The following is an 18,444-nucleotide window of genomic DNA, read 5'->3' as shown; positions in this document are numbered from 1 at the left end:
CTTTCTCCTGGAACTATATGACAGGTTTGCAGTTGAACACACAGATCTCAGATTGGCCTCTCTTGTCATCTCCAAACTCACTGATGCCATCCCTATCTACTGAAAGATTATCATCCCCATCGATGACGACATGGTTAACGCAACTACAGTTCTTATAAGTGCAACTACAGAAGTATATACACAGGCAAACTATAATATACACATACTAGGAAAATACAATGCAAAGAGGCAATTTACTAACAAAAATTATCACAAGTTTTGCAGTCCTATTTTAAAGTCTTAAAATACTACAATACTACATCAAGGTTTCCAGCACAGTTTCTCCATAATCTGAATAATCTCCATTAGTTTTTATTATATAAAGAAAAAAGAATGCCTGATATCATCAAATGCCTCAGTTAAACTGGCAGACTACATACACTCATTAAACTTTAAATATTTGTTGTGCTACTTGGCTTGTAGAACAAATCTCTTTACAAGTTTGTTTCAAATAAAGCACTCATTTTATACATAGTACTGCATAAACTTAGAGGGGCAAATGGTAAACTGGCATGGTTTGATGCCACAAGTTCAGGTAACTCAAGGACAACTAATACTTTAATGACAGGAAGCTAATTAGTAAGAAGCATAAGAATGACTTTAGAATAGTTTTGTTACTGCTGCACCTGTACAGGATTTTAAAGAGTAACAGGGCACAAATTTGGCAGCTTCTCTTTGACAATATCACTAGTACAATAAGAAAATGTTCAGAACATCTAACTGTATAATTATAACAGTGTTTAGCAGCAGACAGTAATTGTGCCTAGAAAAAAAACTTTTGTATAACCTCTCTCTCACTAGCAAGCATGAAAAAAACTGCAGAACAAACATACTACAATTCGCTAAGTAATAATTAGCTAAATTACTACACCCCTTTATTAAATGCTCTTATTTTCCATTCACATATATGTTTCTTACTCATTATCATCAATCATTTCCCAAATTTATAATTTTATGTTCCAGTAAAATGGGTTTCCCTTCAAGCCGAGTCCATCAGTTTCAGAACTCTGTAATTTTAGAGAATACCTGTGTATGGTAGTGAGGGCTCCTCTATCTTTCCACTAGGTAATTAAGGGCTGGCTGCATACCTTGAAGGAAGCGCTCAGATTTTACAGAATCTAATCATAAATTGCAACTGAAGACAATTGAATCAAAGCATGGGTGCAATCTTAGTAGTTATGTTTCAAATACTAAATAATATAATAATATTTAACCTATATTAAGTGGTGGAACAAGTAAATTAAAATACAGGGGGAACTAAGGCTAACCATGTTTTTAGCTTGTGGGACACTGGAAAGCAGAAGTCAAAACTCAGATTATTTGCATTGAACTCTGGCATGTCATTCTATTGCATTGCAGCACAGCATCCTGACAAGTGCCTCAGCCAGCCCACCCTGGGTTCTCCCTCAAATATCTCCACTGACCAGAGCTGCAGCAATTACTCCAGCTCTCAGTGTATTGTACTATATTCTTTATCTCTTTCAAGCTTAAGAGACTCAAGAACACAATAAATCACAAAACTACAGAAATGGAAAAGAACAGTTTTAGAGGTCTTATTCCTGCATGGTATGTTCCACAGAGAGTGTATGGAGCAGCAGGGAAGAAAGCTATGGAAAAGTGCTGCCAACCCTGTTATTACATGAGTGGCAGCTGTACCCAAGCATAACATACTGCACCTGTTTCCAATGTGTTAGTGATTATCAGCATTTTTACAGTAATTCAGGGAGTAATACATTACCACAATACAGTTCTAAATATACTGATCAGTAATTAACTTTACCACTTAAATCAAAACTTCCTGCTGTAACTAAGGTAATAATTATATTCAACTCCCCCTATATAGGCAAAAAATTTGCTGCCCTAACTGTTAGGCCTTGACAATGTTACTTCTTAATCATTTTAAAAAAAAAAAAAACATAAGCTTTGTGTCCTCACCAGCTGACCCCTGGAAAAATTACATGCCATCATTGCATTGATATCTGCCCTTCCATTAATCTGGGAATAATACAGCTAATTTTCCTCATAACAGCTCTGACATCATAATTGTAAACATTTTAGGGAAAAAAAAAATATATATATAGGCTATAAAGCAGGGGTATCAAAAATCACCTGCACCCCAGACTGAATCTGGACGACAGGGCTCCTTGAAGGCAGATCTGGACATAGCAGTAGTGAAGGGACAAGCAGCATCACAACCATCTTTGCACCCTCCAACCCTCAGCCCCCTCATCCCAAATACACATGCTCACCAGAAATCTACCCCTGGGAATTTGGTGTAAGGCGCTTCCCCCCACTCACCTCCTCCTGAATTCACAGTCCCTCTGGGAGCCCCACAGGTTCTTCTTCTCATATGCCTTACATGACAAGTTGACAATAAATTATGGCATGCTGTAGCTGGGGAAAGATTAAGGAGGGGAAAAAAAAAGATATGCTCAAAAAAGAGAAAGTCCACAGAAGTGAAAGACATGGAAGAGGGGAAAAAATTATAGACAGTAAGGAGATAAAAGCACAAGAAACGTGGAGGAAGAATGTACGGACTTTCCTCTTTTCTGTCAGTCCTCAAACCGCCCTGAATATAATCACCTTTACTCCCAATAAACTTGTTTTCCAATTGAAAATGAGGACAGGCTTTAAACAATGTGGGTTTTTTTTATTTTCAAACATATATAGTCTCAAATTAATGAACGATGGGAAATACTTACTAGCAATTCAAACTCAAGTAGCTTATCATTTCAAATGGACCTTTCCGATTTATCTGCATACACATTTATCTTTCAGACTTCATGGTCTTCAGAGATTTACCTAGATTGTAAGATCTTTCTGACTTGTTGAAGACTGTGAGTAGCTCTTGTTTGGCTTAACTTTCAAAAACAGAATGTTATACAGAAGGCACAGTAATGGACACAATCAAGATTAAGTGCAGACGCACAGGCAAGTCCGCTACATTCCATCCCTCACCATCAGATTAAGCTGGTCCAATGATGGTAGTTTGCCCCACTTGGGCAAGGAATTTCAACTCTAAACAAAGTCAAAAGGAATACAATATAATGCCAAACTGCAGTGCCCATTCAACTGCAGGTAGCCACACATTCTCCCATGATGCGGCATTAATCAAAAGGCAAAAAATAACTACTTTAAATCCTCACCATCTGCACCGATACTGAATTATCATTTTCGATACTGAATTAAAAATTAAAAGATTTCAACTCACGATATACTAACCTTTTTAAAAGTATTTTAAAACACAGCGTCTTCTGTTATATTTTTTCAGTCATATAAATAAAAAAGAACTCGCGCATATTAGTTATTGCTTCTTATTACTTGCTTTAATATAATAGCTACTGCTATGTACTAATAATAAATGGTATTTTATTTCGGGTGTACACACAGTATTATTGAACATGCCATATTTTGGGAGGTTACTGATCACACACAAGTTGTTCTCAATTAGTGTTGTTTGCCACTGTAGTTTGTGTGCTTTTTCTCTTTCTGAAGAAGCCAATAATCAGTGATCTTTAGAGAGGAAGAAAGATCAGAGACACGATTTCAACTCTAGTGCTCACTCTGTGCATTCTAAAGTCTAATTCACAAGGTATACGGCTGAAAATGTGGTATTTATAAAATGAAAGCAAAGATTCTTCCTTGTACCATTTCTCCCCTCTGAATGAGTGGAATCCATGTCCAAGAGATTTGCAGAACCACATATATAATTAAAGCAGAGCTGGTTCCTAAATATAAGTGTGTTATTATTTCAAATAAGGGTGATACAAAACAACCAAAGTCAAGCGAACACATTCAGTGAACTTTCTGAAAATATATATGTAATTATTTCCTTCCAGGCTCAAAATACAGGTGGCTTCAGATAAAAAAAGTGAAGACATGAACACATTAGAAAGAACAGAAATTTGAGGCAAACTCTTTCTGTTGCTGACACTGAAATAAATCCTACACAAGTAATCTCTTTTTTTCTGAGGAATCTGAAAAAGTAGAGCAAAGCTTCTCCAAGATTTTGGTTTCCCTGACAACAGCACTGACAGACCAAGAGAGGTAAAGATACCAAATTGAAAAATGTATTGCGCTTTGATAACAGACCTTGTAAATGTACATCTATATATACTATAGATATCCAAAAAGATGTGATCCTGATAAAGAGCACTAATGTAATAATAGTTAATACTTTATATTATGTATAATCATTTTGGAATTTTTTTCCAACAGTTTAAAAAATAAAAAAAGATTGAAAAAGGAATTGTTATAACTTTTTAGTTTCCTTTAAAAATACAAATCTGAAAACTATTCCTTCTGGTTATATTATTTTTTCCAAGCTTTTTCCAAGGGAAAATAACACAAAACATTTCTTTCACTTTCACTGCTCTATATGACTTGACTTAAAGGTGAGCTATCAAAGAAAATGTAATGAGTTTATTTTTTGTGTTTTATCAATGCCTGAATTTTTTTTCTATTTGGAAAAGGTGTATTTTTCTCTTGTCTCTAACTATAAATTCTATTTTGCACTAATCTTCCTGAAAGACTCCATGGATGACTGGAGAACTGCAGGAGTTTATGACATTTGAGATACTGAGGAAGTGGCTCTTGATTAACTGAGAGAAGTCTTTTTTTTTTTTTTTAAACGGAGTCGTTATTTTTTTGTTTTTTACACCAATTTAACTGAAATCCTTCATACGTGGGTGAAGGAAAAGCTCCATTAGTAAAAATATAATACCAACACCCTTTCAGTCAAGGAAGACCTCTGAAACAAGGAAGATAAAACTTGATATTCTTCACTTTTTTAACAGTAAAAAAAAATAAGAGAGTGAAAAAACCTTTAATACACTTATATTCAGCCCTCTATTTTAAAAATTATGAAGGGGGTTAGGAGAAGCATAATCCAGCTTTCTGCCCCTCCAGGTCACTCAAGACCATTTTAATGATGTCCCACAGTATTCTAGCATCGCTGGACATGAATAATGCAAAGGCTCTTCTGCATACAAAACAAAGAAAGTACTTTCCACTTTATACCATTATTTTCTTATAACACTTCACTTCCCAGTTTTTTGGTTTTAGTTTAAGCTTTTTTTTGGTTGGTTGGTTGGTTTTTGTTTTTTGGAGGGGGGGAGAGGACGAAAGGGACAGAATGTCACTAGTTAACTAATGAGCCTTTGGGACAGATGAACCATAATACCACCCATGAACACCCCCTGCTTATGGGGTGCAGCTCTGCAACCTCCCCCCAGAAGACAAATGCCTGGTGGATGTCAATACAGGCCAGGCTGTTACAACAGACTCAAGAGAATTCTCCACAGATAAAGGAAGGTCAGATGCTTTCCATATCACCTCCGCACAGAGCTGTATTAGCGTAAAGATGAATTTGGGCTCGGAGTCTAAAACAGAACATGCTTTTGGTATTCAAGTCTTAAAAAAAAAAAAAAAAAGGAATGACGACCTATCATCAATACAAAGATCAGGCCGACGCTATTTATAATCAAGGAAACAAAATCCTTTGAAAAAAGAACGTTTTGAGGCAGACGAGTATATCACCAGAATAAACACTACACAAGTAGTCTCCAGCTGTGGAATCTGAGAAAGTGGAGCAAGGCAAGGATTCCTGTTTCCTTGACAACAGCATTGCCAGGAACAAGAAAATAATTTAAAAATCTCTGTAAGAAACTTCTAACATGTCTAAGCAATAACACACCAAAACTGTTAGCTCCATACATCTGCAAATTCCAAGTACTTTGGGGATGCAGGGGCCAAAGCTAAGTATGTTTAATACTCAATAAGATCTCTTTGTGGTGGAAGTGTATAATTGCCTCTATAAAGCGATTCTTTTAACTAGCTATTGTCCTGACCTGTATTACAATCTGGATACCAGCACAGCCACAACCTTTGGCTGCTAACCAACCAGTTTCCTTCCTACAAGTCATCCCTTGTGTGTAAACCAAGCATTCACTAGTCTCTTTCTCACTGGGCACATCTACACCGACATTAACATGCCTTTGATACTGCACATTCATTTCAGTACCTCTAATATGAGGTACGACATAAAGGCACATTTAGCCTCTGCTAATGTGCAGAAGCAAAGGCAAATTTTTTTTTTGTGACACTTACTGAATAGTAGACTAATTTTACTGTATATTAACGCAGATGTTGCTGTGACGTACTAACACGCAGTAGAACAGGCTACTATGCATTATGGTGTCTCGTGTAGACGTGCCCACTGAAATGTTACCAAATCACATTGTTTTAAAAAGTATCAAAGTATCTGAAAAAGGCACATTTACAGTAACCAGGATAACATGTATTACTACATATGGATGTGAAATCCTACCTTTTAGTAGTTTAAGTTTAAAAAAAAACTTGAGGTAAAGAAATTCTGCACTGGCAACTCTGAAGTAGTAAGGTTGACTTCTTTTCAGAGTACCTTTTCCTCGCCCTTTCTTGCAACCTTTTATATGTATTCTTAGACATACTGTTTACTTTACCTAAACATCAGTTAACTGTTAAAGCTTGACAGTTGTGTCAACTGCAAGCATTATGCCACAAAACATTTTTATTATCCAAGTAATTATTCACAAGACCCCCCCCCGCCCCCCATGATGCCAGCTCTTAGCATGTGTAGCATTCCTCCCCCCTTATCACTGGTGTGGAAAGTTCTGGTATGGTAGACTTGTCCCTAGCCATTCTCTTAGCAACTTAACACTGCTTGAAGGGGAAAAAGGAAAGACAGTGCTGAAATGCTTTACAAGGATGTGATGGCACTCAATTTAGAACAGGAAAGAAGTCTATTCCCCTCCTTAGAGAAATGGTGGAGAAATAGAAAAGAGCAGTTTTTTACTTTTATGGAAATACTTTAAAAAGTTCAGCACTTGTGAAAGAGTCCTACTGAACATACGGGGATAGATGGAACCAGTAGCTACACTTATTATGCTATATATAAACTATGCTATAGTTTTTAATAGTGGTCAATAGAAATTACTCTAAAAATGAAAAGAATTCAGAAATTCTATCTGTTCCAGATTTCTTTAAACACATGACAGAATTCTACAGCAGGGATCTAACATTTTTAGAGATAAGGATTTCTGCAAAAGAGGAGACTCTTGGCAGCAGGGAAATCTCCATTCCCTCTGTGTGTTTAATTCTGCTATCTTCATTCATGCTGAGTAGCACTTGCATTTATCCAAGTAGTCTCACCGGTACGTAAATGGAATTAACTGCTACTCTGCATTAGTGAGTGGTACAGATTAGATCCCAATCACTTGTAGAACCATCCTATAAATGTGTTCACCTCTGTCCTCCTTTTTATCCACCAGCTTCTTAACCAGCTGTGTCATGCCAGGAAGATGGTATTTCTCTCCCAAGAATACTAAAGCAGCACTCCATTGAAAGCATCTAACTAGTATCAGGAGAATATTTCATCTGGCCCTAAGAAAAAGGATGCCACTTACTGTTATTTTTTAAATGTTTATTAAAAAAAAATTTATCTCCACAATTCGCAGTTAAGACTTTCCACAAGTCAAGAGAAATTTTCTAGAAAAAAGGTTCACCAAGCACTAATTGTATATATACTCCAGTTGAAAAAAAAGAGAGCCACTCTTAAAGTGTTATTCTTGCATATGAATCTGCCTAAGGATACTGAATGGCATGGGATTAGCAATGCAATAAGGTCACTTGTGTCCCTAGGTCACCAGTTTGAATCTAGCCCAGCAGTGACAAGGAGAGAACCATTTGAGGGTGTCCGTGGCCTTTTGTGAAATGAGTTGGCAGTCCTAGGTCATTATTTAGTGAACTGACATCCATGTCACAAAACATTCAGAACTGACACACGTTGGTTATTTTGTCTGACACACCCAGCACTGGATTGGTTTGAAACCTGTAATAATTTTAGAAGTGATCCATCCAGCAAAAGGCAAAACAATAGTGCTGGGGAAATGTGTATTGCTAGTGTAAGCACTGTATTCATGAGGTAGATGAATAGAGGATGTCACATTATATCGCTTTTAAGTTCAACACAGGGAATTCTAGACAGGAAACTTACGAAAAAATAGAATAAGCTTCTGGAGAGATACAATCTACCCTGCTATCTTTCATCAGAGTATATATGCAAAAAAAACACAAAAAGTTTTGAAAATCAAAATACAACATTACTTCACAAGGCACTCAATGTGATTCAGGCTGCAAGAATCTATTTATTATATTTGGATTTTATGAGGAATACCTCTGACCCTGGAATTTCACAGCACTGCACAATCATGACAAACCTCACATCTGGTAGGTAGGATAGCATTATTATACCAAGTTTAAAAATTGGTGAATACAGATCTAATACCCCGTCCAGGTTCAAACTGCATCTCCAAAGAGAAGCGGACAGAATACATAAGACCCAATTCCAAATCATTGGCTGTAACCAGCTACCGCACCCCTCTGTAATAAGGAAAACGAACACATCTAGAGATTTTAACTTCATAACGGACTTGATTTCTATAAGTTGTGAAAAATCACCACAGTTAATGATAGAATGATTAAGTTTATCATACAGCTTCTTAGTTTCACAGACTTTAGCGTCTGTTTTCAATGGCTTATGTATTGGAGCAACATAGTTCTCACTCTCCCTGAGCTTAGTTCTACAAGCAGGGAAAAAATGAAGAAACTGAAAGAAAACGGCATGCTGTACAATAAGCGGAACATAACTGCTGTCATCTTCAACACCATAAACACCCTTTTTGAAACACTTCTCCCAGAAAAAAAAAGTGTCAGAAATGTGTCACAAACTATTGAAATCTTGCCTAGACTTCAACTGCATTGCATAGTTATGATGCAAGTACAAATATCAGACTAAAAGATTTGCAATTAGAAGTATTATCAGTAAACCTGTTAAAATGAGCATCTTCCAAATGACACCCTTCATCTATCCTGGCATAAAAAAATTAGGAATGACTGCCAAGATTGTCAAAGTAACCAATGATTGGGGTTCTGCACTTTTAAATGCCCAACTTAAAACACCTTAATAGGTGCATCTACACATGCCCCTGACTACATTTGGTACTGTGCAGTCAGTACTTTTTATAGCAAGTACTAAATGACCAGGCAGTCCCGCAGTGCATGGCCATTTTTAGATGCTACATCGCCAAAGCAAAGAACTACAGTGACATGGTAGCTCATGCTATGCCAACATAGCATCGGTATCACAGTTTGTGCCTGCCAACACTACATAGCTGTAGCATCTTGCATAGGACACACCCAGTAAGACCTAATTAATTATCAGAAAGTGTTAAAAATCCACACAACGAAAGTCAGGCCACTTAAAAGTCTTAAGTCAGAGTCCAAACTGAAGGCGTCAAAATTATGAGCCAGTTTTGAATACCGTAGGCAATATACTACTATACTTAGAAGATAAAAGCAAAAATAGATTTCATCAGTATTAAATGTATCACATGATCCTACAATTCACTTATAGCAGCAGTTCAACATCATGTATTCATAAAAATGTCAACAATGTTTGCAAAAGGAATAAAAAAGTGTTCACCCCACAGCAGGTTGGATAAATGAGACAATCCTGTGTTTTCATTTTTATAAGAATACTCAAACCTGTATAATTTATTATATTTGTTTAATGTAATATAAATTATATAATACTTTGAAAATGTTGTATGTTATTTATGATGCAAATGCTCTACACTGTCCTATCTTTAAATCTTCTGCCTTGCTCTCTAGCTTTCTGAGCTGGAAGTACTGCAGAAAAAACACATGCCTCAAGTGATGTATGTGCTTCCAATTATTAGGATGAGTTCCTCTGCCCAAGAAAAAGGAAAGATGGTTGGACGCAATGGGAAATCTAGCTCACCCCTCAGCTGAAAGCTTTCAGTAAAGACTTTAAAAAGGGAATGGTTAAAATATAAGAATATTCTTAAAGAATATAAAGATGGCCACAAGACAGGATGGGAAGTAATCATAGTTGTATCACTGTTGAGTAAACCCTAAAAGCAGGATGGAATTTTAATATTATGGTTTCAGGTTGGGGTACTGTGGATACAGATTAGTTAATAAAGTTATTTCTAATACACACTCTATAATCATTTATCGTTACGAAGTTCTAACCTCCTTCCAGTTCTCCATGAATGCTTTTTTTTTTTTAAAAAGAGATTTCATTTTTTTGTTGGTAGAAAGAGCTCCAGAAAACTGCTTCAAATTTTCATTGCCCACAAAGAAAGAAAAAGAATTTGACTTTGTTTTTTTCATACATAAAATGGAAGCAGCATCCAAATTTTCTTTTCTAAAAAAAGTTCTTCTTTGTCCACTCTCCAAGGTGCTGAACACTCCACCTACTGGTAGAAATTATTCTTATTCCAAGGGAACTATTGCTATGAAGGAAGTTACAGTTATAAATAAATGATAAGTACTGGGCTTAGCGCACACACATACACACATCTGCTTATGTAGAGCAAATACTTTTAATGAAAAGAAATTCTAAAGGTATGTTTTTCTTATTAAGTAGTCAAGACATTTATAAGCATTTTCTAAAACAGCTGCTCTTCCTAGAGCTTTGGTATTCCTTTGTGAAATGACAGTTGGAAATGGTTGAATTTTCACTGTATTCAAAACCCCAAGGGAGGATTGTGATATGTTCTTGGTTTAAGTCAGAATGCATATCACCTTCCATGCTACTTCAAACACAGGACAAACCCTTCTCATCACTTTCATATCTATATTGTAGGAATGCATTCCACTGTGGCAGTTTATTCATGATACATTTTACTTCTTCCCATCAAATGCCTGAACTAAAATATATTTTTTACTTTACCAATGATATTCTTTTTTTTTTTCCCCCAGACCTCTCCTTAAAGTAGCCAAATGCAAAGTTCTCAGTTTGTAATGAAAAAAATACTTCATAATATTTAAGCAGAGAAAGGGAAAAATAAACAGAGAGCTGCAAAAATGCTTAGCTAATTCTGGAAAGAATTCAGACACTGGTATTTGGCTGCAGATTCTCAAAGAATGCCAAGCTATAACAACTGAAGTATTTTACATTTGTACAAACCTTTTCATTAAAATAAAGTCTTCCAAACAAGGCAGTATCAGGGCCAATTTGACCTTCGCAGGCAGAACTACATCCCACCCCATGAAATCTCAGTGGACTCTGCAAGCATAAGTATCTCTATGTGTTGATTAAACTTCAGGGCTAGAGTTGGTAGATAACAGCCTGTGAATTTAACCCTGCAAATGTTTACTATTAGAACTATTATCTACTACCACAAATAGTAAGGGGCAAAGGACAAAGACAGTACAATTAGGATTCAAACTAGTGATTCCAAGGAGGCTTAAAACGTCTCACATACAGCCAAAACTAATAAGCTATTCACTCTGAATATCTATTCTTCATGTTACAGACTTATTATTTCTCTTCTAACAAAGCTCTGGAGAAGAAATGTTTGTTCATACACTATTATAAGAACTTCATATACTTTGTGCAAGTTCATAGATCAAAAATAAGACTGTACAATTAAAAGCTACACTTCTATGAATATAAATCATTGTTTTCAATTATGGTTACTTAAGTTTCTCTCAGGGGAAACCATCCTTAAGCCATTTTCCTAGTTCCTGTTACCTAAATTCCTGAATTATAAAATACTGTTTCCACACAGTGATTAGGGCCCATGACCCTGAAACAGTTAGTGCAATTAGTCTCAGTTGTCTGCAAAGCTCATCTTTAATCTAACTGTGCCCTCTACTGGCTTGAGGATACAAATATAAAGCTACTTATAAGTGTTAAGATGTTATTCATCACACCATCAAAACCCTGCATTTGCTTATGAAATAACCACAACCTACTCTAGTCATTTACATCTTCTGAGTGTCTAATTTATTTTGTTAATGACAGCTACTTTAGTAGCTTCTTACACCTGGAGGGTTAGTTTTTTTTATTTTTTTTTCCTATTAAATATTTAAGAAGCATTCTATAAAGAATTTTTAATTTTCAACATACTCTCTGGGCAGGTTTACCTGAAAGCCTCTTCTAGCTTATGAAATTAATTGTATTTGATCAAATAAGAGTATTATTTAAATAAGAGTATTAAAAGAATGAAGCACTGTGGTCCCAGTTCAGTATAGTACTCCCACACATGCTAGCCTTAAGTATTTTTAAAGTTTAAACAACAATATTATGTATTACATATTAATTACATTGTTAAAATATTATGCTACTAATACTTGGATTGAAATTTTCTACGATACTAAAGACAGTATGTGCACAATTAATTGTGAATTTCAGTGGAGTTTGAGCATCTTACCTTTACATATTCCTTTGAAAATCCCACCTTAAGGATTTTAAGATTGTCCTTGAAAAGGGATAATTCTATTTTGTTTTCCAGTTTGTCTCCCTGCTCAGAGAACAGGATGGATAATGTGATAGCTTCTGTTAATGCTTCATAAACAATTTAACACACCTATAACAATTTTTATTCCAAAGGGCTTTATAAAACTGTATACACACATGCACACACATAATTAATTTCATTCATCAGTAAACAACAGCTACATGGTGGTAGCATGCAACAACTAAGCGTGACATAACAGCTTAGGACAGGCTCAGATGGGAAGGAAGTGCAATCAAAGGTTGTGAACACACAGCATGACTCCTATGGAGTAATTCACCTGAACTTTATTTTCTGTAATAAATGTATTCCATAAAAAGGGATGGACACATCACGAGTTCAGCTACGAATTCAAGCTGCCCACAGTACGTGCTATTACAGGGCTTGGCCGTTGGATTATTAGTGAATAATGGACTAGCCTGTGATGAAACACATTAGTGGAAAACACAAGATCAGCAAACCCACTTTTCAAGCCCACTTGGGGTTAACTTCATCCCAAAGTGGAGTGACTTGAACCATCAAAAGGCTCTATGTCATGTTTCCACTCCACTTTTCCACCAATTGAAAGTCAAATGACTTCATAATAAGCAAGTTGAGGCTCTTCACCTTCATTTTTGGAGTTTCTTTCCCTAATTTAGCTTCTCAAAATGTGTTCATACCAGGGTCTGTTCTTCCTGTTTAACATCATGGGCCATCATGCAATATCAGACTCTATTCTCCATTTTATAACATGAATTTAGAAAAACATAAAGGCTCCTATTTCAGTAGAAACATTTTTTAAATAATGGTTCTTGATATATTACATGCAGATGAATAATCTGCTCTCCTTAAAAGTTAGTTTTGGCCATCAAAAATGCTTTTTTATGTAAACCAAAATCATGAGAACATTATCTGAACCCAGAACTTTGGTAACGTTATATTAAACCTGCCCAAATTTTAAAAATCATGACAATAAGCTTAAATCCCACGGCTTCTATTCCTGATTGCCTCACTAAATAAGTAAAATAGCTGCAAGTTTAGCATGAAAAGGCATTTTCTAATGGTAGTTTTATCAAAAGTACTCGTTAGCCCCATTTCTGAAAAAATATGTAAAAGCCAGTAGAGATGTAAAAGGTTAAATGATTAATTGTTTAACTGATATGCACTATAACAACCAGTTAAACTTACCAGTTATCCTTTAGCTTGAGCCAGGCGCAGTCTGGCAGGGAAGGGGAAATGGGAAGTCACGCCGTGCCCCAGCAGGAATCAGAAGGCAGAAGGGCAGGCAGGCAGGAGGGAGGGAGGAAGCAAGGAGAAGGGGAGAACTGCAAGGGGGAGAAAGCACTAGTACCCATGGCACACAAGGCCATTTTGCTTGGCACACCACAGCACGCCCAGGGCTCTGGGCAGCTGACACTGGCCACGGAGCCCAGGCTGCTGCTCACAGCAGGTAGCTGGGAAGCTGCAAGCTCTGGCTGGCTGCAACCAGGAGGATGGAAACAGCTGCATTGGTCTCTGGAGCCCTAGCTGGGCTCCATGGCAGCAGCGGGTACACGCGCACCTCCTGCCCACTGCCTGCTACAGCTGTCCAGAGCCCAGGTTGGCTGTGGCAGGCAGCTGGGAGGTTACAAACAGCTGCACCAGGCTCCAGAGCGTGCACCCACCACTGCCATGGAGTGTGGCTGAGGCTCCAGAGCCCAGTGCAGCTGTTTGGTCTCACAGCATGCCAACCTTTTTATAAGCCACCTGAGAGAAGAATTCCTCAAGGACTGTACCATCAGACCCTTGCTATACTTAAGATATATCTATGACATCTTCATTATTTGGACAGAAAACCTGCAATCTCTGATTTCCATCAGAAGTTCAACAATCACCACCCTTCCGTCAGACCATTTCTTGAATACTCCAGCACCAACATCTCCTTTTAGATACAATGATCACTATTCAGAACAGTAAAATACAGACCACAATATACAAAGAAACCCAAGAACCAACATACATATCTGCACAGAACCAGCAATCACCCTAAACACACCAAGAAAGCTGTAATATACAGACAAGTCCTCCAATACCACTGAATTTTCACTGAGAACCGCTGAGTGTCACCTCATAAGTCTCAGAAAGGCTTCTACCCAACAAGGACACTCCTCCAGAGAGACAGATCACACTTTTTAAAGAGCCACCCAGATACACCACATGAAGAATTGCTGCAGTACAGAAGGAAAACCCCTATGAATCACATGCCACTGGTTATTATGACATATCATCGCTCCCTCAAACCTATATGAAAAATCCTTAAACAGTTGCAACCCATACTAGAAGGAGACCCAGTTCTTACAGAGAACTTTCCAGAACCACCCATCCCAGCCTTCAAACAAGCATGAAACCTCGCTAACCTCATCACCAAAGGCAAACTTCCTATGGCCCAAAACACACCAAATCCTGCCAACACATTTCCATCAACCCCCACAACTACACCCTACAGCAGAACCATCAGCATTCCTGGATCTTACAGCTGCTCCTACAGAAATGTAATACATCTCATCCAAAGCACCAAATGCACTGATGAAAAATATGTAGGAGAGACCAAATGACAACTGTCACCAGAATGAACGCACACCGGAAATCTATTAAAGACAAGAATACCCAATTACCTGTGGGGGCACATATCTCGCAAGAAAACTACACTCTCTATAATCTCTGAGTTCTAATCCTCAAAGGGAATTTACAAAACACCTTTCACAGACAAGCCTATGAACTTCACTTCATCAATCTATTGCATACAAAAAATCATGGACTGAATACAGACCTTGGAATTAAGACACGTTATAAACTGCCTAACATCTGACTCCCCAGGTACCTCTCCACTATTTACCAGCTACATTCATTCCCCTCCATCTCCAACCTGTCTCTCACCTACTCACTCCTCAATTTACATCTTCAGAGACTACTTTTCTTGCATGCATACCAGCCTCTGGCTTCTTTACTATTCATTCCATCCAGGAAGAACATAGACCAACCGCAGATCCTTCCTCAACCTGATGAAGGGTATTTGTACCCACAAGCTTGCAAAGAAGAATTTTTCCAACAATGTGAATTGGTCTAATAAACAATATTAGATTTACCCAAAGAACCTCGTCTGCCCATGTCCTTAGACCAACCCAGCTATAACCTATACACCTGAAAGATGGACGAGTACATTAAATCAGAATCTACTAACACTAAGTAAGTCTTAACAAAGATCTAAAATGCTTTAACTATAAAGCAATCTTATAAAATAACTATAAAGTACTTGTAAGCAGCAATTTATAATATATATAGTAAGAAAGGCTCATTGTTTAGAAACAAGCAACAGTAGTTCGGTGCCAAACTGATAATTTATATTACTACCTTTTTGGAAATACCTTCATAACTAATTCAGAAGTTCAAAACTCAAACATAAAATTACTCTGAACTAAAATGCTTTCTGTATTTTCATCTCCTTCCCTGAATTCGAAAGCCATATCTGCTCTGCCTTATCTTTGCAAAAGCAGAAGTTGTGTACTATTTTATCAAGCATTTACATTAATTCACATTTAGCAATCCAAAACATGAGGTGCAGTGCCAGAGTGGCTGAGGCAACAGGTCAAGCCTTGCTCTGGAATCAGGCTAAGGGCCACCCCCACACAACCTAGCTGTGAATCAGTACCAAGTGATTTCACCTGGTACCCATTCGAGTTAAGGGCAGCTGAACATAATGCTAGCCACATCACTGCACCACCGGCTACAGAAATGAGCGTGCCTTAACCATACTAACCAAGTAGATAAGCTTGTACCTTACCCATTAATACAAAATTAATCTATGAATATTAAGTAAAATTATTTTATATTTGTCACAGTAAGTGTAAACAATTTTAAAAAGCAAGTAATTTTTTTATATTGTAGCTATCTGTTCAAATAAAAGAGGGAATTTAAACAACAGTTGTATCCTTTGTAGAAAATAGTACAAATTAACTGGTAAACATTTTACTATAATCACCCATTCCACCCATACATAATTGTTTCATGTATTACATGCCACTGCCCCAGGATGAACTTTTAGTTAAAGCTTCTTTCTTGACTAAATTTTTATATACAGCTTGTCTGCTTCCTGTTCTAATATTTCCTCTCCATTCCACATAGTTATAGTATTTGTAGATCACAATATCTCCTCTTTGCCTGTCTATTGGCTGAGGCAAGGTCTGTACATGTATGCTAAATGTCAGGACTGGAACCCAGGCCCCAAACCTGTGTGTCTAATATTGAAGCACTGTAGTATAAATTCAGTTAAAATTAACAGGAGGTTCTACAAGCACCACTGGCATATTAGTTATCTACAGTACAAATAGTTATCTACAGTACAACTATTTGAAGTAATTTATACTTAATACATAAATGGACAGTGGCTTTTAAAAAGACTCCCACTGGCTTTTACTACAGATGAGTCAAAGGAGGATCCCACAACCCTTACTCCTGCAAGCAGTACAATGTTCCTAAGAAGGGTAACAAAATTGTGTTCTATAATAGGCCCTAGTCAGGCAAAATTTCTCCTTGGGGTCTTAGTACTGGAATTGCAAGCAGGCAGGAAAGAGGACTTCAGAAAACAAACACTAGTCCCACCTGCTTAAAATATATTCAACCAAGTCTTGTGAGCAATCCATAACATAAACTGTTGTGTCATATAAGTACATTACCTTGACTGTATTATCCATGGAAGCTGAGAGAAGCATATGACTCCATTCTTGTACAGGACACCACTGGACTTTATTAATGGGACCTCTGTGTTTAGCTATCTGAAACACCAAGTTCTTTGGGATTTCAGTGGATTTATACTTAGATCCTAAATATGGCTTAATAAATTCAGAAATTTTTGTGGAACTTTTCTCTCCTGATCTATCTGGTTTAATTTCATTACTTGTCTTCTCTCCCTGTCCTTCAGATTCTTTTCTTTCAGACACACTAGCAGATTTTTCTTGACGTAGTCTTTTAGGGATATACGGTCGGATTCCCGAGATGGTGGCAACATCATCTTTATATACTCTTTTCTGAGAGGAGGTGCCATTTCCAGAAAGAAGTTCTGATTTTATCAAGGAACCTGATACCTGGTCACAGCTTTTATAGGATATGTACCCTGTAGTAGGACCAAGATAAACTTTGCTAGGATAAGCAGTTGTCAGCTCCCTCTTAGTCTGTACATAATATGCAGAGCAATCTTTATGAACCATGCTTGGAGTGGAACTGTCAGTGTTCTCAGCAGGCTGCATTTTGCAGGTGAATTTTTTGTCTAAACCACCAGGTGCAAAACACTGAAGATGATTCACAGCAGAACTTGCAGGATTTGTCTTTCTACTAGACATATGGGGATCTTCAGCCTTTCCAGTCTCTGTCTCAGAGTCTGAATCATCATAAGCAACCAAGGATGAAATCATTGTGGTTAGATATGGCAAAATCCAGTAATCTGGGTGCTAAAATCCTCCAAAATGATGATTATCTGCAATTAAAGAAAATGAGAACTTAGAAAATAGTACATTTTCAATATTTAATGTTCCAGTTACTTAAAAACTGCATCATTTCTATAATTATAAATAGATATGCATTTTTATTCATAGTTATTCATATAATTTATTTTTTATTTCAACACATGTATACTTTTCTTCACATAGCATCTTTCACTTAGAGGTGTTTCTGCAATTTACATGCATGAATTATAATTTGAATAGGTAAGCAGGTTGTATTCCAGATAGTAATGCACAGAATTACAATAAGGAAAGCATAAGCTTCTTCATCTGGTCATTCCAATATACTTTTAGGCTAAACTGTAATAAGGCTTACCCTGACAAGGTAATACTAATAATAAAATGGCTTGAGGAAATATACTTTTTTCAGTGGAATGCAAATTCTACAAATGGAGCTGGTACAATATGAAGTCCATTTATAATGTTGGTACCGTAAAGGACTCTGAGCAGGGTCCAAGGGAAAAAAGGACCCACAGAATTACTAAATGGATCAAGGAATGCACTGTAAGAACAATCTGTATATC

The 18,444-nt window shown here is 37.0% G+C and overlaps 1 protein-coding gene across 4 annotated transcripts in view; it reads right to left on the bottom strand.

Moving 5' to 3' along the window:
* The window catches only part of WDR25 (WD repeat domain 25), a 157,644-nt gene that overhangs the window by 135,410 nt on the left and 3,790 nt on the right, over positions 1-18,444 (bottom strand). For all 4 annotated transcript variants that reach the window (XM_090034022.1, XM_090034019.1, XM_090034020.1 and 1 more), the window contains exon 2: positions 17,099-17,895. In XM_090034022.1, the coding sequence (XP_089890148.1) occupies positions 17,099-17,833 (735 nt within the window). In that variant the 5' untranslated portion in view covers positions 17,834-17,895. The remainder of the gene's footprint in view (positions 1-17,098; positions 17,896-18,444) is intronic.

The sequence above is a fragment of the Crocodylus siamensis genome, chromosome 2 (assembly GCF_052110815.1).
Source record: "Crocodylus siamensis isolate JL-2025a chromosome 2, ASM5211081v1, whole genome shotgun sequence".
NCBI classification, from domain to species: domain Eukaryota; kingdom Metazoa; phylum Chordata; order Crocodylia; family Crocodylidae; genus Crocodylus; species Crocodylus siamensis.
Note: the sequence above shows the minus strand (reverse complement) of the source record. Positions and strands in the feature narration are given on the sequence as shown.